Source organism: Bactrocera tryoni, chromosome 3, assembly GCF_016617805.1.
Source record: "Bactrocera tryoni isolate S06 chromosome 3, CSIRO_BtryS06_freeze2, whole genome shotgun sequence".
Lineage (NCBI taxonomy): Eukaryota > Metazoa > Arthropoda > Insecta > Diptera > Tephritidae > Bactrocera > Bactrocera tryoni.
The window spans coordinates 42,082,540-42,101,845 of record NC_052501.1 but is presented as its reverse complement, the minus strand read 5'-3'; the positions used below and the strand labels follow the sequence as shown (position 1 = coordinate 42,101,845).

General features: G+C 34.9%; 1 protein-coding gene across 1 annotated transcript; it reads right to left on the bottom strand.

Annotated features, from left to right (window-relative positions):
- Window positions 1–451: 451 nt before the first annotated feature.
- LOC120772334 lies at window positions 452–7,574 on the bottom strand. Its single transcript, XM_040100878.1, has 4 exons — window positions 7,263–7,574; window positions 7,066–7,198; window positions 3,101–3,350; window positions 452–629 (listed from the first exon to the last, which is right to left on the bottom strand). Exons 1-3 carry the CDS (start codon window positions 7,334–7,336, stop codon window positions 3,102–3,104), a joined length of 456 nt encoding a protein of 151 aa, XP_039956812.1. The 5' UTR covers window positions 7,337–7,574; the 3' UTR covers window positions 452–629; window position 3,101.
- Window positions 7,575–19,306: the final 11,732 nt, after the last annotated feature.

Sequence of the window (19,306 nt, the reverse complement as noted above, 5' to 3'; positions counted from 1 at the left end):
CATTTTGTACCACCGATAAACGCTGCTTCGGTCCAAGATAGCTTCTCCGTATGCCACAGTCAACATTCGGAATGCATCCGCGCACTTAATTTCGTTTTTCACACAAAATTTGATACAGGTTCTTTGATCCATTTTTTTAAATAGGTAAAAATCAAAGACAATCCAAAACACGTGCAAGCAAAGCAGCTGTCAACAATTAAATGAACATTCAAAATGGCCGAGCTTGTCGGCATAAGTGAGAGACATGAGTACCAACATAACGCCACAAAAAATTCGAAATTCGAATATACGTAACCCGCGAAAATTCAAAATTCGCGATACTTTTTGAACACACCTCGTACATACATACCGTAAACATTTATGCAAAACATCCGACATATATTTTAGATCTGGGGAATATAATACTCTCACGAAAACAAAAATATTCCCGAAAAATTAATAAGAAAACCAGTTGGTTGTTTAAATGCTGACAATTTTATAAAAATTTATTGATCGTAAAATTATATTGTGAACAAGTGTTTATGTTGCAGGATATTCATATACTTGTATGTAACTTGCGCGCCTTTTAAAGCTGTTCATTCAAATTCTTCGCCATTTCTTCCTTATGTCAATCATTTGAAGAAACCCAGCTGGAAGAAATAAATATTTAAATGAGACAAAAAAGAGTTGTTGTTAATCAATAATGACTTCGAATGCGCTTAAGCAGTTTCACATAATCTCAAGTATTTCATAAGCCGACTTCGATTCGCCTTTTTATTATCGACTTGTTTGAGACCAGAAGCTTTCCTACTAAGCGAAATTTCTTATAAAATCACAATAGCCTGTGTATTTTCTTAGTACTAAGATATGGGGTGTGGAGGATGGAGGCATGTATAGAGGAAGAGCCGTTCACACAAGTGAGGTTCTCTGACCGCCATACACTAAGGAATGGCCAGACACGATTCTTTTACCTATGGCTCAAGCAGCTCACGATCTCTCGTCTTAGACCAAGCATCCTCCCGGGGTTGTGTGCTGCGTTTGGGATCCGCCAAAAAAAAACACACCCCCAATGAAATGCACAAAACAGCCCCGGATAAGAGACCCCTCTTTCGAGAAAAAATAAAAATTAAAAACAAATAGACAACAAAACTGTTAAAAAAATTAAAAATAGCAAGAAAATTAAAAAGAAAATAAAAATTAACAATAAAACAAGTCAGGAAGAGATAAGTCCAGGTGCAACCGAACATTTTATACTCTTGTAACTTGCAAGAATCAAAGACAGGGAAATAGTTTAAGGTATGAAACCAATAATGTTGAGAGAAGTCAGCCGGATTTTCGAAAATCCTGATTCTAGTTATATAAGTGAAAGATTATCCCTTAATTTCACATTTTCGATCGAAAGTCAACTATATGTATGTAGGTACCGTGGTCTAAATATTCGGTAACTAAGGGGTTGAACAGTTTTTTATTGGATTTCAACAATTTTTGGTCATAAGGTGGCACACATCAAAGAGATTATTCGTGCAAAGTTTTACCCCGTTATATTAGTTGCTCTTGATTTATGCACTGGAAACTAAACGAATCAAGTAGGCGTGGTTGTTGTCCGAATTTCAAAATGTGACATAAGACGGTAAGAAGAATGCCACTTACCAAATTCGGTCGAAATTGGTCAGTCGGGACCCGAGATATCGGATTTCACCAAAAAGTCAAATTTTCACACCGGCTCTCGTAAAGCTCTATCAAACCATTTGATGGTAAAATTTAATGTCTCTGACATATTTGCTTATTGATTTATCGCGTATTTAGAAGTTTTTAACAGTACTATTATATGGGGAGTAAGCAGGGTTATATTCCCATTTAAACTATTTTCACACTGTCGATAGAAGTTCATATAAGATTTGGACTCACCAAATTTGGTTGTTGTAGCTTTAGTGGTTTAGGAGATATGTACATTAAACTTGTTAGAGAGCGGTGACACGCCTACTTTTCCAAAATTTTTCACTCGTTGGTGTCCCTTGCCACTGCGATACCCTATGCCAAATTACAATTTTATATCTTAATTTTGTGCTTAGTTACTTAGTATGTTTTCGGTTAATGGCGATTTGTGGGTGTGGCAGTAGTCCGATTACACCCAACTCGGAATTTTTGTTTTTTACTAAGGAACCCACATACCAGGTTTCATCAAGATATATCAATTCTTACTCAAGTTACAGCTTACACGGACGGAAAGACAGACATTCAACCGGATTTCAGCTTTTCTCGTCATCCTGATCATTTATGTATATACTTGTATACATATAACCCTATATCTATCTCGTATAGTAATGGGTGATACGTACAACCATTAGGTGAACAAAACTATAATACTCTGTAGCAACTGGTTACAAGAGTATAAAAATAAATTTATAAAAAACAAATGGAAAATAAAACAATCAAAAAAATTTTTTTAAACAAATATAAAATTAAAAGATTAAAAACAATAAATTAATAAAAAATACAAATGGACGTTAAAAAATTTAAAAAATTAGAACATATAAATAAAATAAAAAAATACAAAAAAAATTTAATTTAAAGATTAAAAAAATTAAAATTAATAACTATAAAAAAGAAAAAACAGTAAGAGTTGCAAACAATTTAACATTTCTAACTTTTTAGAAAAGAAACTAAATTAAATAGTCTTCAAATGCAACACTGTCTCTTTTTGTTTTTGTGCATGAATTCATTACTTGCAGTTAAACCCAGCGCACTTTTTCTGTGTGATGATAAAGCCGTTCGTTTCGAAACTATTGCTTTAAAAATATATGTACATAATATATATCGTCACCTAAAATGAAAAATAACGTATCATCAAAAAATTCGAAATTGAGTGTCTTATCGATTACGCTTCACTACTTCAAATTGCATTCGTAATATTACATACATATGTTCAACATTTTCAGGTTCTACCCTCAGATATAAACCAGTTTTAACCAATATTAAAATTTTTTTCACTCACGTTCTATTTTATTTCGTTTTTTATTCATGCCACTGTAAAATTCCGAAAATGTTTTTACGTTATTTTGCATTTCAGGTGACGATATGTACAAATACATATATAAATATATTTTATTACTATTCTCACTTTAGTTGCTTTCGGTGTTAAGATTTTGCGCTTCTGGGTTCGCATCTTGCTGAACCACGGCATTCGTTTGTTCTTTCTCGGGTTCATCGCAGTCCGCATATTGTCTTGGATACGTTGCACCTTGCTGAACCACGGCATTCGTTTGTTCTTTCTCGGAATCATCGCAGTCCGCATATTGTCTCGGATACGTTGCACCTTGCTGAACCACGGCATTCGTTTGTTCTTTCTCGGGTTCGTCGCAGCAATGCACCTGTAAAGTTTAAAGAAAAAATATGGTTTTATTGTTCTTGTTTTTGTTTTTAACATTGTCTACATATATAACTAAAATCACGAGTTGTCACAAAGGAATAATAACAATATTAGATATAGAGAAGAGTTTCAAAATATTTCAAGTATTATGTTATATGAAGGTTAATCATAAATTTACAAATTTAATAAATATTTCACCATAAAAACTATCTACAGGTATATACCATTTATTTCACAATGTTTACTCATGGTAGATCCCAAGAGCACATATCTATGTTTCTCATTGGGTATTGTGTATTTCTTGACTAGCAGTACTTATAGTCATCAAGCTACTTGCCTGTCTCCGGATCGGAAAGCCACCAACCAAATCGATCATGTTGTGATAGACAGAAGATACGTCTCCGGTATTTTAGACGTGCGTACGCTCCGAGGTCCAAACGTTGACTCAGACCCACTATCTTATTGCAGCCAAAATTCGCACCCGCCTCTGTGCAGCAAAAAACCCACGTCAAAAAATACAAGGAAGGTTCGTGCAACTCAGTATACAGGAGGTGTGGGACGGTATTTGAAGCTCCTTACGTACAGTTGCAAACGAAACCATTGGTTTTCGCAAAAGGCAAAAGAACACTGGTACGATGAGGAGTGCAGAGAGCGGAGAGAAAACTGACTGCATTCGCAACATTACAATCGACAACACTTGCGGAATAACATACATAGATAACCAGAGTTGAACAACAGAAGCGAGACGCATTTGCAGACAAAACTAGGAGAGAGGCTGGCCGACAGGGTAATGCTCAAAAAATGCGGCGACGAACCGAAGGTTTCAAGACCGTAGTATACTCTTGTAGAACGCCCAAAGGTGATCTAGTAGCGGATGCCCAGAACATACTAAAATTATGGAGAGAACACTGATAAATGACAGTGAATGCATAACACCAGCAGATGGTTAACCCGATTCCCCAATCGATAACGATGGAGCGGGCGTTGCATTGCCCGACTGTGAAGAATTTCGAATAGCAATTACCCGTCTGAAAAACAACAAAGCGACGGAGGCCGCTCAATTGCCAGCCGAGCTATTCAAATACGGCGCGAAGAGCTGATAAGAAGCGTGCATCAGATTCTTTGTAGAAATGGTCATACGGAAGTATACCTAACGGACAGGGCCGCACTTGGTATCTCGAGTTGGCGCCAAATTGCTAAAAGGAAACACGATTGGCGCGCTGTTGTTAACTCGTCTATAAAGAAAGATTGACAAAGTAAGATGTATGAATACATATTATAAATGTACAGTGAGTGTCACTCAAAATCGTACACATCACAAAAAGTCATAAAATGCTGGTAGGTATTTTCATTATGCCTTTTAATGATATACTGATTGGTGCTGCTAGGTTTGTTCAATAGTTCTGCGATTTCTGCATAACTTTCTCCTCTTTTATGATGATGTTGTACCAATCCATATTCTTTGGGAGGTGTTTGCTTCCTTTTACTAAATTTTATTGCTGAAAAGTTTGAACGCTTCAAACTGTTACTGTAAATAACTCAAAAGGCAATATCGGTACACATTCAATTCTAAAAATTGTGGGTTTCCCCGAAATCTGTTTCAAATATGGAATCAGCTGTACGATTTTAAATGACGCCATGTTTGCAAGCATTTTACAGTGTTGCCAAAATTAAACAAAACACAAAGAAATTTCCAAAATTATTGATTGTAATGATATTATGTGTAGAAAACTACTTCGGGTTTGAAATTAATAAACAAATTGTAAGTCCACCGTTTCTGTACGATTTTAAGTGACATTCACTGCATAGAGGATTTTGATTACTTGGTGTCTACAAAAGATTGTCGAAATCTTGTGTACATAGATGCGCGGGAACTGAATCGTTTTACAAATTCCCATCGGAACGAGAATTGGCGAGGTATGAATTAATTTCGGAATATGTGTTAGATATTTTTTGTGGCATTTGGCTGAATTGTTATACCTGTATATATCATATTTGTATACATTCATATACCTATACATTAAATACAAGTCTGCATTATAAACATGAGAAATCTCTCTTCACAGGCAGCCAATTTCCAACAATACAAACTACCCAAGGGAACTGGCTTTATTTATTTATGTTTTTTTTTTGGGATAGCCTACGGAATATAATTTTAGTTAAGAAGTTTTTCAAGTGTAATGAAAATCATATTAGTTTTAATTAGGTTATAGAATATATGGCGTCAAACATTTTGTTACGAATGTGTTTAATTATACCGGTCAACACGATTTTTGGGTCTGACATCTACATGTTAAATTTTAGTTTCTCCTATGACAAAAATAAGGAAAAAAAATTTTTCCAGTTAAAGTTTGCTTTCGTAGAAATTAGAACAATTATTCGATTTTCAAGCAGAAATGACTGATTTTTAATTTTTTCTACAATTTCTCTATGTATAGGTTACAATTAGAAAACTTTACTTATCGATGTAGATCAGCCCAAAGCAAACATAAAGAACTAAAGATTAATATTTAAGTGTTTTTCAATGTCTAGAATCAGAATTCAAGCATGAGAACAGAAACCCCAAAAAAATCTTTTTTTGTTGACCGTTGTTATCAATATAATTCATTAAGCAATTATTGTATGGTAGTCTTTTCGTATTTTGCCAATAGATGTCGTTGCAGTCGTATACCTGTGGCAACTCCGTCTGCTACAAATTCCACCACAGCACAATTACAGCTGTTAAGATGAATTGAAGTTACGATTCTCATGCCACTGAACAGTTATTATTCTAGCAACTTCTAACGCTACCACACACTAACACATTTTATATATGTATGTATATAAATAAAAAACGTTTTTTTTCAAAGTAAAAGTTTTCAGTAAAAGTTTCAGTGTTATTGTATTTCATACAAGAGTCATTGGATACCATTGGAGTAATAAAGGATTTTAACGCTAAATATCTCCAGTGCTACCAATCACATTGTGTGTGTGTGAAATTTGTGAAGTTTACGGAGATGATGATGCATCAGTTTGTGTGCCACAACATTGGTTCGCTCGCTTCCGTTCTGGAAATTTCGAAATTTCGATTTAAATTGATGAAATTTCGGCAACGTTCTACGTGATACCGCAAAAGGTTGACCCACTTCATGCATCAATTTAACACTTTTCATGTGTTCTTTTTTGCACCATTTTTTATTTTGTGTTTTCTCATAATTTTATAATTAAAAAAAAAACTAACCAAATTTTTTTTTTGTTTTATACTAACCATTTTGTTTGCATATTTTTAAGTTAAATATATTAAAACTTTTCAGAGGTCACATATACGCCATAAATAGAGATATTCGCTTGCCAGCGTCATTTCTCGTTCCGCATGAGGAACAAATGACGTTTAAGTCAAGGGGCAGTCCCCGCTAGTAATTGGTACGCACCCATAGTAGGTATTACTGCATAAAATAATTTGGTGTCTTCTGAAATAGGTAGCAGGCGGACGCAAATGACGGGGTCATTCATTTAGGCTCTGAGGATTTTGATGCACAGGAAGAGCAATTTAATATTTCGCTTAGGGAAACAAAAAACCCAATCATATTTCTGCGATGGATCTTTGAGTCATCAAAAATGCCAAAAACATTATGAAAATGCGTTGAACCAAATTTCATTATTAATTAAATTAATTGCAGAAAAAAAACCGATAATAAACTTGAAAGCCCAAAGCCAGTTGAATTAAATTTGCTCACCTTTCTTAGACACATTATTATTCCAATAAGCGCGAGTAGCCCACCAACTATGGCACCCAAAATTGGATAACGTTTAGCAAACCGAGCGAGCCCCAAAAGGCCTTTGAGACTTTTACGCCCCGTACTTAAGATACTAGAAATTTAAAGAAATAAGTACGTACAATGTAATTACTATATTCAAGTACATATTTACTCACCCATTTAGAGGTATATCCGTCTTCAAATATTGGTTATTGCTCGGCAACAGTTTCACAGCACTTTTCAAGTACATTTCCTAGTTCAATACCGAAGTGATATTCTCGCCCGGTAATAAGTGATGAACAATTTTTCTATAAATCTGTGCTTCCAGTGATTGCTATTTTTAAATCACTTATCACACTCTTTGATTCGTCTCTCTCGAGCTGTCAGAACTCACATTTTTTATAACATTTGCCAATGATGTCACTGCTGAAATATATCAGATTGGCCATTTTATAAATAACTTTTGGGTATTTTGCAATTTCCCCACTACCACTGAGGTGTGCAAACCGATATTATTTTTGGGTGCCCGGTTCCCCCTTAAACAACATAAAATATATACATACTTATATAAGAACAAAATAAATAAAATATGTACGTAGTCAACAAATAGTAGTCGAAAAAGTCTTTTCGTATTTCAAATCAAACTTCAACTTATTGGTCGACCACTTTTTGCCATTTTTTCTGCTAAATATTTTATTCGATCAGTGCAAAACTCTTACCAGTGTGAATCGAAATTTCGAGAACGGAAACGAGCGAACCATTGTTGTGCTACACGAACTAATACAGCATCGTATCTGTAATTTTTTTTACGAAAATTTCAAAATATAGCGAATTTCTTCATTATTTTCATTCATTTATGAACAGTTGTAACTTCCCCGAATTAATGTTTTTTTGGTTAAATGAAACTTAAGATCTCGCCTTTCCAACACTACTTGTGTTTGGTATGATCTATAGACAAAATACGAAAAGACTTTTTCGACTACCCTATATACTATATATAAACATGAGAAACCAAAACAATTCATACAAGATAACACAAATATATAATAAATTGCTATAACTTAAAATAATATTTACATATATAGTACATATGTATATATATTCACTACAATATCAAAGTTTGCCACAACCCAGTTTTAAATAACAAAACACAATTAAGGAGAAGAAACAAGAAGCCAAAGAAAAATTAGGATTTTAAATTATCTCGATAATATTATATCTATGCATCAATCAAGCTATTTAAAAAAAAATCCTTCATATGCGAAACACATAAGGGGGATGCTCTTGCTCTAGCAAACATCCTATACCGAAATATGCACGACCACGAGAGCACACATTGCAGAATCTAATGATATATGAACAGCTGATTCGGTCAATTTATTGTGAATGACTATAGTGTAAAGCTATTGTGAATGACTATTATATATGTAAGTATTGTGAATGAATAAATAAAAAGAAAACAAAACAAATAACGAAATTTTTACGATTTTTTTTTTAAATGCCACACACTTCTGAGAAACAAAAACTTGTTAATTTTATAATAGAAGAAGTCGCTTCTAACACAAGGTCCCAAGTAAACATGAATTAAAAAAAATGTTTTTTTCAATTTATTTTATTTAAAACTAGTGGTCCCGGTGCCTGCTTCGCACGGCAAAACAAAATAAGAAAAGAAACACACTTGTCTTTAATAAAGTTGGTTTTGTTCCCTATTATCATTGGAATTCGTGGAATCAATACATCTTCACTTTTAAACTTTCCCCTTAAAATTGTTGCTTCGATCAAATTGTTCATGACCTTAACCGCTAATCTTGTCCCATTGCATAATCGTGGTTGATTTATATTACGAAGCATAATAATGGGAGCACCCACTTTCAATTGTAAACGATGAGGTGGAAATCCGGGTAAATCCAATGAATTCAAAAATTCTGTCGGATAATTAACAGCGTCATCTTGATTCGTAACCGTGTCAACTGATTGGTATGTTACAACCTCGCCAGGAACATGGGTTAAAATGTCTGCATTCATTTGACAAACGTCTTTATTTTTAGCTCTTTCAGCTAACCAATTATGATTGCGATAATTTTCTGCAATATTTGGAAAAACACTTGACACTAATTCTTCTTTTATCGGTGCAATATTACAAAAATTATCTGGTAAAGCGATTAAGCCAGTTTCACGATCAACAGCAAGTTGACCATTGCCTATTGCCAACAGTTGCCTTGAAAATGTGTCGGCCGATGGATCGTTTGGAGTTTGTACTCGCACATTTGATGTTAAATTGAGTATTTGTACATGTCTCCATAAATAAGATGACTTTAAACATGCTTTTAATTCATCTGCTGGTGTTGAACGGGGAATCACAGGCAATGTCTGACGAAAATCACCAGCCAACAGAATCAAAGCGCCACCAAATATCTGTTGATCATTACTACGCAAGTCTTGTATTGTGTTATTTCATCATTTCGGTTCTCTGCAACACCAAACACAGCCATGTCGCTGCCTTTATTTACATACTTACAGATATATTTAATCGATTTAACAGAATTGCAATATTCTACATTGATATGAGCTTTGAATGCTTTTGATAGTATTGGCGAATAGGCGACAGCCCACCTATTATCAACTGTAATATCTTGATTATTCACTCGTAGATTGATTGATTTGCCATTAGCATCTGTTGAGCGTCGGCGATTCAATGGGTAACCATCATTTCCATTAATTGTCTCAGAAATCAAATCTCTGGGATACCGCTTCGTGCATTTCCCATCTTTCATACATGGCGAATTAATATTTAGAACACCACATGGTCCATGAATCATACTTTTTGTAACAACATCAAATAAACCTGGATCGATTTCCTGATCAGGAATTTCTGCTGAGATGATGCCATCTATTTGATCGCTTGTTATTTTGTTGACTAACCATACCAAAATATGGGCATGTGGTAATCCTCTCTTTTGCCATTCCACCGAATACTTCGCCGAAAACCTGATGTTTAATAATAAAATCCATCAATGATTTCAGCTTCTGTCTAAATACTCGTGCAGTTATGTCGTGACGGTCTGTAGAAGATTGCCCTTCATATAAATATTGCTTGGTTTCGTCCCATTGTGGATTACATGTAAATGTAATAAACAAATCTGGTCGAACATACAAACGAACATAGCAAATGGCATCTTGTGCATATTCATGCATATGCCTTGGACTGCCTGTGCTTGCTGGTAAAATAACAACTTGTCCAACCTTGTCAACATTTCCATCATTATGTAGATGTATATTCTCTTCTGATCGCAACTTCCGTTGATTGAATCGAATAAAGTTCAAACGCTCTGTTTCTATCTTTGCATACATGTCTACGACATATTGATGAAAGAGTCTCCGACATTTCAAAATATGATTTTCCTGATTTTGTCGTATCATAATCCTATGTGCATAATAGTTCATAGCGCTGACATTTTTATTGACTTCACGTTCTGAAGAGAAAAAAAAACAAATGGAAATTTAAATCATTTCATACTAATTCTTGTTAAACAAAATTGGAAGAGTATAATAAACACAACAAACACTCACGTAGGTTTGCGGGATCTACCATTTTTAAATTAATAGAGTATCCATCTTCACCCCGGCAAAACAAAATTGGGTACTGTAGGGCAACATAAGAGCGATGTGTTTCACATAAACGTTGTAATTGATTATTTCTTCTACGCAATACAATGTCACGTGATTGAAACACATCGCCGACAATCACCACAACAACTTCATTATTTATAGGTGCATTAAATCTTCGTTCGTGTTCTCCGATTGGTCTTCTATCAGCACGAATCACGATTTTATGATCATCAGACGGCATCTGATCAAGTGCTGTCCGAAAAGTATTAATCAAATCATTATGTTCATGAAGCTCTTGCTCTTCGTGGCATTTTTAGAAGAAACTAAACTAAAGATAATAAAGAACTTCAGTAATAAGTTGATGAAATCCAGCAAATTCTGGACTCGAAAACCACCAAAAAGTCACGAAAATACACGAAAATTGTTAAAAAATATGCTGAAAATGTGTCAAAATTCAATTAAAAATTGGCCAAAAAATCGAAATAATAAAGACACGAAAATATGCTGAAAATGTGACAAAATTCAATTAAAAATTGACCAAAAATTCAAGTAATTTTTAGCTGACTAATCGTATATTAAACAAAACAAAATCACTAAATTTTTTAATTTTTTTACAAAATATCAAATTTGAGATTATGTCACAAAATCATATGATGCACTTGTAACAATCAGAACACTTGTTTAGCAAAACAGGCGATTTTTATCTCATTAATCATTGTTTTTTTTTAATTTTTTTTAACAAAATATTCAAATTAAAACGATGATTAGAACGAAAATTAATTTATTTTTATCAAAATACTCACCAAAAAATGCGAAGAAATTAATATTGTCAAAAATCGATTATGATAAGATCAATCACCAATGACGTCCAAAGAGAAAAGGGAAATGATAACAAATTGCTATTTGCATCACTCCGTGCAATGCTCTCCAATACACAAACGACCAAAATGTATTCAATACTAATGAATGCTGTATGCGGTACAAAAAATGCCTGCAACAAAAACACACTCACTTCACATACGCACCGCACACACATGTGTTATCGGATTTCAACCAAACTTCATATAAACCATATATGGGCCACTGCCTACGTAGTGTATAAGTTTGGTTGAAATCGCACTACGCGTTTATGATTAGTTCGGCGACGTACATATACGGACTTATTTTTATATATATAGATAGTTTCCTTCTGCTTCAATACTTTTTGCACGGTCCATAAGCATGTCGAACGAGTGTTTTAGCTCGTTGACCGGTATGGCCGCCAGTATGCCGGTGCAAGCCTTTTAAATGGCCTCTATGTCTGCATAATGCTGTTCTTTCATGAACAAATGCATTTTTTCCGAAAAGGAAGAAGTCGCACGGTGCCATATCAGGTGAATACGAAGAGTGGTTAAGGGTTAAAATGCCATTTTTGGTCAAATAATCGATCACAAACGCCAACTTTCATCTTCGCGATATTCGGGCCGAACACGTCAAATACGGCGCACCAAACGCTTCAAAACTCTAAGGTAGAATACCGCATTAACGTTTTGGCGGGGTGGAACAAATTCTTTGGCGACAATGGCCTTGGAATCATAAAAACAAATCAGCATTGTCTTCACTTTTAACTTCTCTGTGCGCGATTTTTTAGGTTTCGGCTCGTCCACTGCCTTCCATTCAGCACTCTGCCGTTTCGTTTCGGGACCATATTGGAAACACCACGTTTCGTCACCAGTCACAACATAGTAAAGGAAGTTTTTGTCCTTTTTGACCTCTTTAATGATGTCCTTCGAATGTTGGATTCTAAGCAATTTTTGGTCGTTAGTCAATTTGTGCAGAACAAACCGTGCACACACCTCTCGTAAGCCCAAATGTTCGGTCAAAATGCGATAAACCGATGTTTTGGAGATGTTCAATTCCATTTGCATGAGTTTCAATGATGATTTCGGCTGATTTTTGATAAATGTTCGCACAGCTTCGATGGAATTTCCGGTGATCACGAATTTTGATTTGCCCATATGTTGATCGTCATTTATGTTCTCACGACCACTTTGGAAGGTTGAAACCACTCGTGCACTCTTCTACAGGATAGACAATCATCGCCATAAACTCGTTTCATCAATTAAAACGTTTCGGTAAAAGTTTTACCAATTTTGAAACAAAATTTAATGTTGACTCTTTGTTCGAAGCTCATTTTCGCATCGACACTTCAAACGCACACTGACACTTCAAACACAGTAGCTTCACTTCCAGTAGATGAAGTGTCACGAAATTCTCACTGAACAATCGATAAAGATAGCAGAATCTAACGCGTCAGTCGACATATAGATGGTATTGTAATTGTAATTGCTTATTTCACTTTTTATGCTTTAAAAATCAAACACATGAGCTTTTTAGACGACGATGGCTATTAGAAAACTAGGGATGAATAGGATGAAAATCTTACAGTTATCTTATCGGACCATTGCGGAAATTATCAAAATGTCCCCAAGTGTTTGGAATGGAGATCTAATGTTCTTGAACATTTTGACGAAAGACGTTTCCAACAAATGCTACGAGCCTCAAGAGATCAATTTACGTTGATATGTTGATATTGTCCTTGTTCAAGGTTAGTGCACAATTTAACAACGCTCAATCCGTTAGGTAATTTCGGTAGATCTAAAGCTAGCTATAACCTTATATCGTTTGGGTTCATCGGGTGAAAATGCGGCGATTCGGTAAGTAGCTACACTGTTTAGATTAGGAGATGGTGAAACGCTGGTGAAATCTAGATATATCACTTGGCCTGATACGAATGAAAGACAAGATATCGTTAAAACAACATACAAGGAGATGCCGCATTGCATAGGGTATATTGATGGTACTGAATTAATCAATTGAAACCTGCAGAAGCACCAGTTGTTAAGCACTCAGCTTATTTTTCAAAAAGCCGAATCCATTCCATAAAGGCACAAGTTGTATGCGATTAAAGGTGAAGGATTCGGTATGTAGTAACGAGACACTTTCGTAGCGTACAAGACGCTCGCATGTTTCGTACAAGTTCTCTCTCTATTCAGGAAGATTCACTTTTTTCTTCTTCTCAATGGCTAGCAGGAGATTCTGCTTATCCATTCCTGACCACTTTTATCACGCCATTTCGATCACATTCGCAACAAATGGACTATTCAAAACGTACATAAAGCGTGCGGCATTTGGTGGCATAGCAAGTACAACAATTCTACTTCTTGTGAGGGACTAGAGAAATTATTAAAAAATTATTTATCTACAATAAATTTAAAATATCAATATTATACTAAACTTCTATGGTTCTATATTCAGCTTCAAACCAATTATCGGCTTTACGGTATTGCGCCTTCAATGCCGGACCTTCCACTGCCCAGATTCCTTGAGGCATTCAACTGTGATTTTTGTAAAAATCGTTTCTAAACCAATTGCGCATTTGAAGCCTGAAAAGATAGAAAACCGAATTAGATAAAAAAAAACTTATAAACGCCCCTTCAGTATTCATTCTTATCAAAAACTGTAAAAATTCTTTAGGATTTAAATAGAAATTATAAAATGTATTTAAAACTTACCTTCCTCGGTGAAATATGTCTTTATGTAAAATGACAGCTGACACAGGGTTGCAATTATTTTTTTACGTGTCTTTGCACGAAAATAAACTCGGTTTTGGTCTGACCTATTTTACAGCCATTGCAAATATTTTTCTGTGTGTGTTTTGTTGTTGTGTCGTTGCACCAATTGGAAAATTCTAAGATTCGTGTAATACGTGCATCGTGCAAGAGCAAGAGAATCCCCCTATAATATGTTTGCCTTAAAATGAGGTACACTCAGGTTGCTATTGAAAAATTTAGTGGCGAAAAACATCCAAATCCTTATATACCATGTTAGATTAGCATTATGTCGCTATTACTACAACAACGATAAGGGCTGACATGTTTCATCATATCGAATAATAACTGCCCTACGCCTATCCTGTGATAAGTGCAATCAAATTCCCAAACAAAAATTGTTTGTATTTCTTTCAAGTAACACAAAAATCCATGAGGCGACTTAAACAAATTACACATTTCAATTTGCCTTTCCTGCGTAAAAAGGTATTTAACTCAAAACTCATCTCCTAATGGTAAGGTTTGAGAGCAAGTATGTGTTCTGAATATTTTTTAATATAAAAAGCCACTAAAATATGCAAATGCATTGTCTTTAAAAAAACTCTACCTCAACGTCATCTACCTCAAAGTTGCTGTCTGATCTTAGCCAACAAATGTTCAGATCGTGGAAGTCCTTGGAAATATTGCCACGATGAGTCCTGCATTAAACGGTCATTACACGCACTTTCTCTTATTTCATTGGAAATGTTAGGGGAAAAGCTTTCATTGTGAGTTGTCGGCGTAACACAACTACCATGATTTTTTAAATAAATTGCAGAAAATGTGAGGTGTTATCCTTACACATCTACCACCGCCCCTTCTTACTTGTGCAAAATATATTTCAAGATTGTTTTGACATAGCCGCCTCGTCTGCAGATTTTGAAAACCTGAGCGAATCGTTTTAAACAATTTATATTAAGGTTCCAACCCTTAAGGTATTTGAAAGACGAAGTTATGTCAGCCCGGTGTTATCGTTAACCCTAATCGTCTTTAAAAGTTTAAGAACCCCGTCTAAAAATTGTAACTGTTCGGGTGTCGCCGAAAAAACTTTCTTGCTATGCAAAATAGCTTCAAAATTACTGCTATTAAATATATCGAATAATTTGCTAATAAATAAAATATACTCCGCCGTATTATAAAAACTGGACGGAGGACAAGTCAAGTGAACGAAACTATAAATGGATAACATTCCGGAAGCGACTGTGTCACTAAAAACTTGACCAGCAAGTTTGACACTCAGCTTTTAAAAATTATTAGGCGAAATATGAGCATCTGAAAGTTTAGGTGCACAATGAATGTGGTTTTGAGAGTCTTTGTTAAAGAAGTGCACTATATCGGACCAACTTATCAGAAAGGATTTCAAACTTACTTTATTTTTACAATTTTTGGGACAATTTCTGGTATTTATTAATTTTTTAAAAGGTGGGGACAATCATTTAAAAAGAATACTTCTTTGTCATTTAAATTGAAGTATGGGCGCTCTTCGCAAACGTCTAAGACCCTAACTAAATTAAGGAAGTTATAACCCTGATCACAAACAAAGTGGCATGGATTAAGACATATGTTTTGTAGTTGGGTAATGGCCTCAAAAATATATCTTTTGGCTACATCCCCTTTACAGGAAGCATGGACAATGAAATATGATAGGGGGTTTTGTGATCGCAACTGGGTTCCGGTGCATTTGGCAAATGTGTGTCCGGAATAGCATCAAGCCTTAGCTTTTTTTCTTACTTCATTTTTAAAGAAAAGTGACGATCACAGGCAAACAGATATTTTGTTTTGGTTTACCCCAAAACTTCGACTACGGCAGCCCACAGTTTCCTTTTGTTACGATGTGTACATAACGTAAGCCCCACGATTTCCTCTGCTTCGAATCTGCCCAAAAAACTGTTCTAAACTGCACTGACATAGTCGTCTCGTTTTCAGGTACGGAAAACCTGAAATCGCCACAATCGTCTTAAAGTGTTTTTATTTAACATTCACCCCTTTAGAAAACTAAAATTATTGATTGTGTTGTTTTCTGAATCATCTACGACCAAAAAATTTTAGCAGCAACTAAAAACTCTAACTGTTCAGGGAAACCTACAAACACTTTAAAGTTGCTACCAATCGAGCTTAGGGCTCTCGAGCTATATAGGAAACGACCGTATTACTCAATACTTGAGACGCGAATTTAACCTTCATTTTCTTCTTCCTCGCTGTACCTGCTGTCCAACCCCTACCTGTTTGTGCAGCCTTATCAAAATTAAAGGTTACATCCTCTGCAAAAAATGGAAAAGGCTCTAAAATTCCAACATCACTTTCCCCTCCAATAATTGGAAAAAAGCCGCCTCGTTGCACTGTGTACATTTGAGACATCTTCTTCAACTTGGGAAGTAACATCTTCAAAACCCAATTAAATTGTTTCTTCTAAATTAGAATTTGGGACGTCAAATGTAGGCTCAACTTTTAGATTTACATACATATGTATATCGAACGCAATCGCTTCTCAAGGGGAATTTTTATTGAAAAATTTCGCTCACAAACAAAAATATTGTTAGGTGTTTCATCAGCTTCATGAATGTAATTAAAAGAAAAATAATATATAAAAACATAAAATTTCACTTTTTGCACATCTTATATTCCGTTTAAATTACTTACCGTTCGAGATCTGTTCCCTCGTTTGGAAATTTAAAAATCGTATTTCCCTCGCTGGATTTCTTCTACATCGTTGTTTTCGGCATTTTTGCAGCAAATTAAATTTTGTTTTATATTAATTATATGTGTATGCAAATCACTTTAAGACTACTTACGCTTATATTTGCTGCGTAATCCTTTTATTTTCAGTGATACGAGTATATTCACTGCACAAATTTGACTATATTGCACTTATCATTTACCATTTTACACTGATTTTAATATTATTTTCGCGGGACGTGTCTTTTCTTTCAGTTGCGAAACGTCAAAACCTATCAGATCCAGTCAACAGTCAAAGTTGGGTAGATGAGCGGCTCTCTCATTTCTAAGGACAGGAGGGTTGGGCATCTCTTTATCTCTGCTAATCAGTGAACGTGTTTGAGAGAAAAATTACTGCCAATAAAAGAGTTTCGTATCATTTTATCCGTGTCACTTTGATTTTATATTGCTTTTGCGATCGCAACCTTTGTAGAATCATACAATGATCGCAACTAAGTCGACGTTCAAACGATGACTTTTTGCCGTTATTAGCGGCAAGTTCGCTTTTGTTTCACACAGTTCGTTCAAACGGGTCCAAAAACTCGACATTTTCGCTAAAGTTGGTGTGGCTCGGCCACCATAATTTTTCTTAAATAAATTAATTTCAATTTTATTTTAAATTAAATGATGTTTGAACTAAATGCTTTGCGGTTAACAGAAATAAATAGCATCTTAATGAAAAATAATTAAATATAAAACAGTAAAAGTAACTGCATTTTTATTAAAACTCATTATATATGTATTTATTATGGTATTACATTTAATATTACTAAATGTTATTAAATACTTACATTAAATATTTTTGCATATTGCAACCATGACAAGAATTTCAATTTGTATTCTAAACTTATTTTTTAAATTCATCACACAAGCTTTCAAATTCGATTTTAACAATAAATAAAATTCAAAACTTAGTTAAATTAAATTAAATTATTCCATAAGTAGCTGAAACTTCTGATTGTTTCTAAAAACGACTAAACTTATATTATTAAGGCGCTCGCCTTTCACTTATTATCATTCCAGACGTAGAAAATGACCTTTCACAAGGCACTGATCCTAATTTTTCACGCGCAATTGGTGACAGATACGGGTACTTATAACTATTTGTTTACCACCATTGCAACGAATGGCGGATGACTTCATCTTCCAAATACCTCTGAACTTCTATAAAAGCGCGCGAAGTACTAGTACTTTTAACTATGTTTGTTATATTTGTACTTAATTTAATCCATATTGAGAGTTTCGATACAGAAGTTACAGCGGCTGTAAGCTGGTCATTTTGCTAATTTTGCATTTCTCGACTCATCTCGGCAGTAAGGCGTTTTTTTACAATAACTGCTACTGTAGACTTAGAAAAGATAAATGTTTTAAATGTTTTCGGATCCAAAAACGTAGCCATTGTCAGCGTATTGATATTTTCAGTGTTTGCACGTTGTTCGGTTAAACCTCTTAGCAACGCAGATGTAACCGTTTTCATAAAATCGGGATTTGTTTCACTTCTTCCAATGTTATACAGACTTGCTAGTTACTTAACGCATTTTTTTACTATCAGATTGAGCGTATGGTGAAAAACATCCATGATGCCGTCATTTTAAACTTTTCTGTATCGCAGTTCTAATGTTGGAGGCGTTGTCAGAGACCGCTAGCAAAATTTTACTAGTGATCCTCCATTCCTCAGTAATGTCTGCGATTCAGTCATTGGACAAAATTCCCATAAGATACTGCATGCTGACTAGGCAATTGGTAACCTGGGCTGAGCAGTATCCATCATCTTCTATAATGTCCTTTATCAAAAGTATAGGTAGTGCGTCATGGATTGCCTTTCAAACCCCGCCGTTATTGTTGTTTGCCTTAAACAAGTTGTAGCTAAAATTAGAGCGACTATTGGTAATTTTTAAACTTTTAACGGCCTCCAACTTACTTTCAACTCTTCCCTCTGCCACCGTTACAATTTGTCTCGAAATTCCGGGCTCATTATCAATATATGTGACCTGGTCTACGAAAAGGGGGCTAACGTGCGAAAACTAGTTTTCTGGGAAACAGCTGTTAAAAATAAACAACCCGTTTCGTCAGTGTCTCGTTATCTCATTAATTGTTCTCCTTTCCATAGGCTTCAAGGACGTCCAGTAAGTGTTGTTTTTGGTCGGAATATTATTATAGTTCATCGTGTGAGTTGCTAGTGTGGAACATTTAAAAAAGTAACACTGAAGAAGTGACGTTTACTCTAATACAGCACAGCTGCTGTTGTCTTGTTTTCATTCGTCTCT

Coding starts and splice junctions, on each gene's coding strand:
- LOC120772334 (XM_040100878.1), bottom strand. CDS start 7,336: ATGTACTTGAAAAGTGCTGTGAAACTGTTGCCGAGCAATAACCAATAT. Junction 7,199..7,262: donor ACGGATATACCTCTAAATGG/GTGAGTAAATAT, acceptor TTAAATTTCTAG/TATCTTAAGTACGGGGCGTA. Junction 3,351..7,065: donor TAATAATGTGTCTAAGAAAG/GTGAGCAAATTT, acceptor TAAACTTTACAG/GTGCATTGCTGCGACGAACC.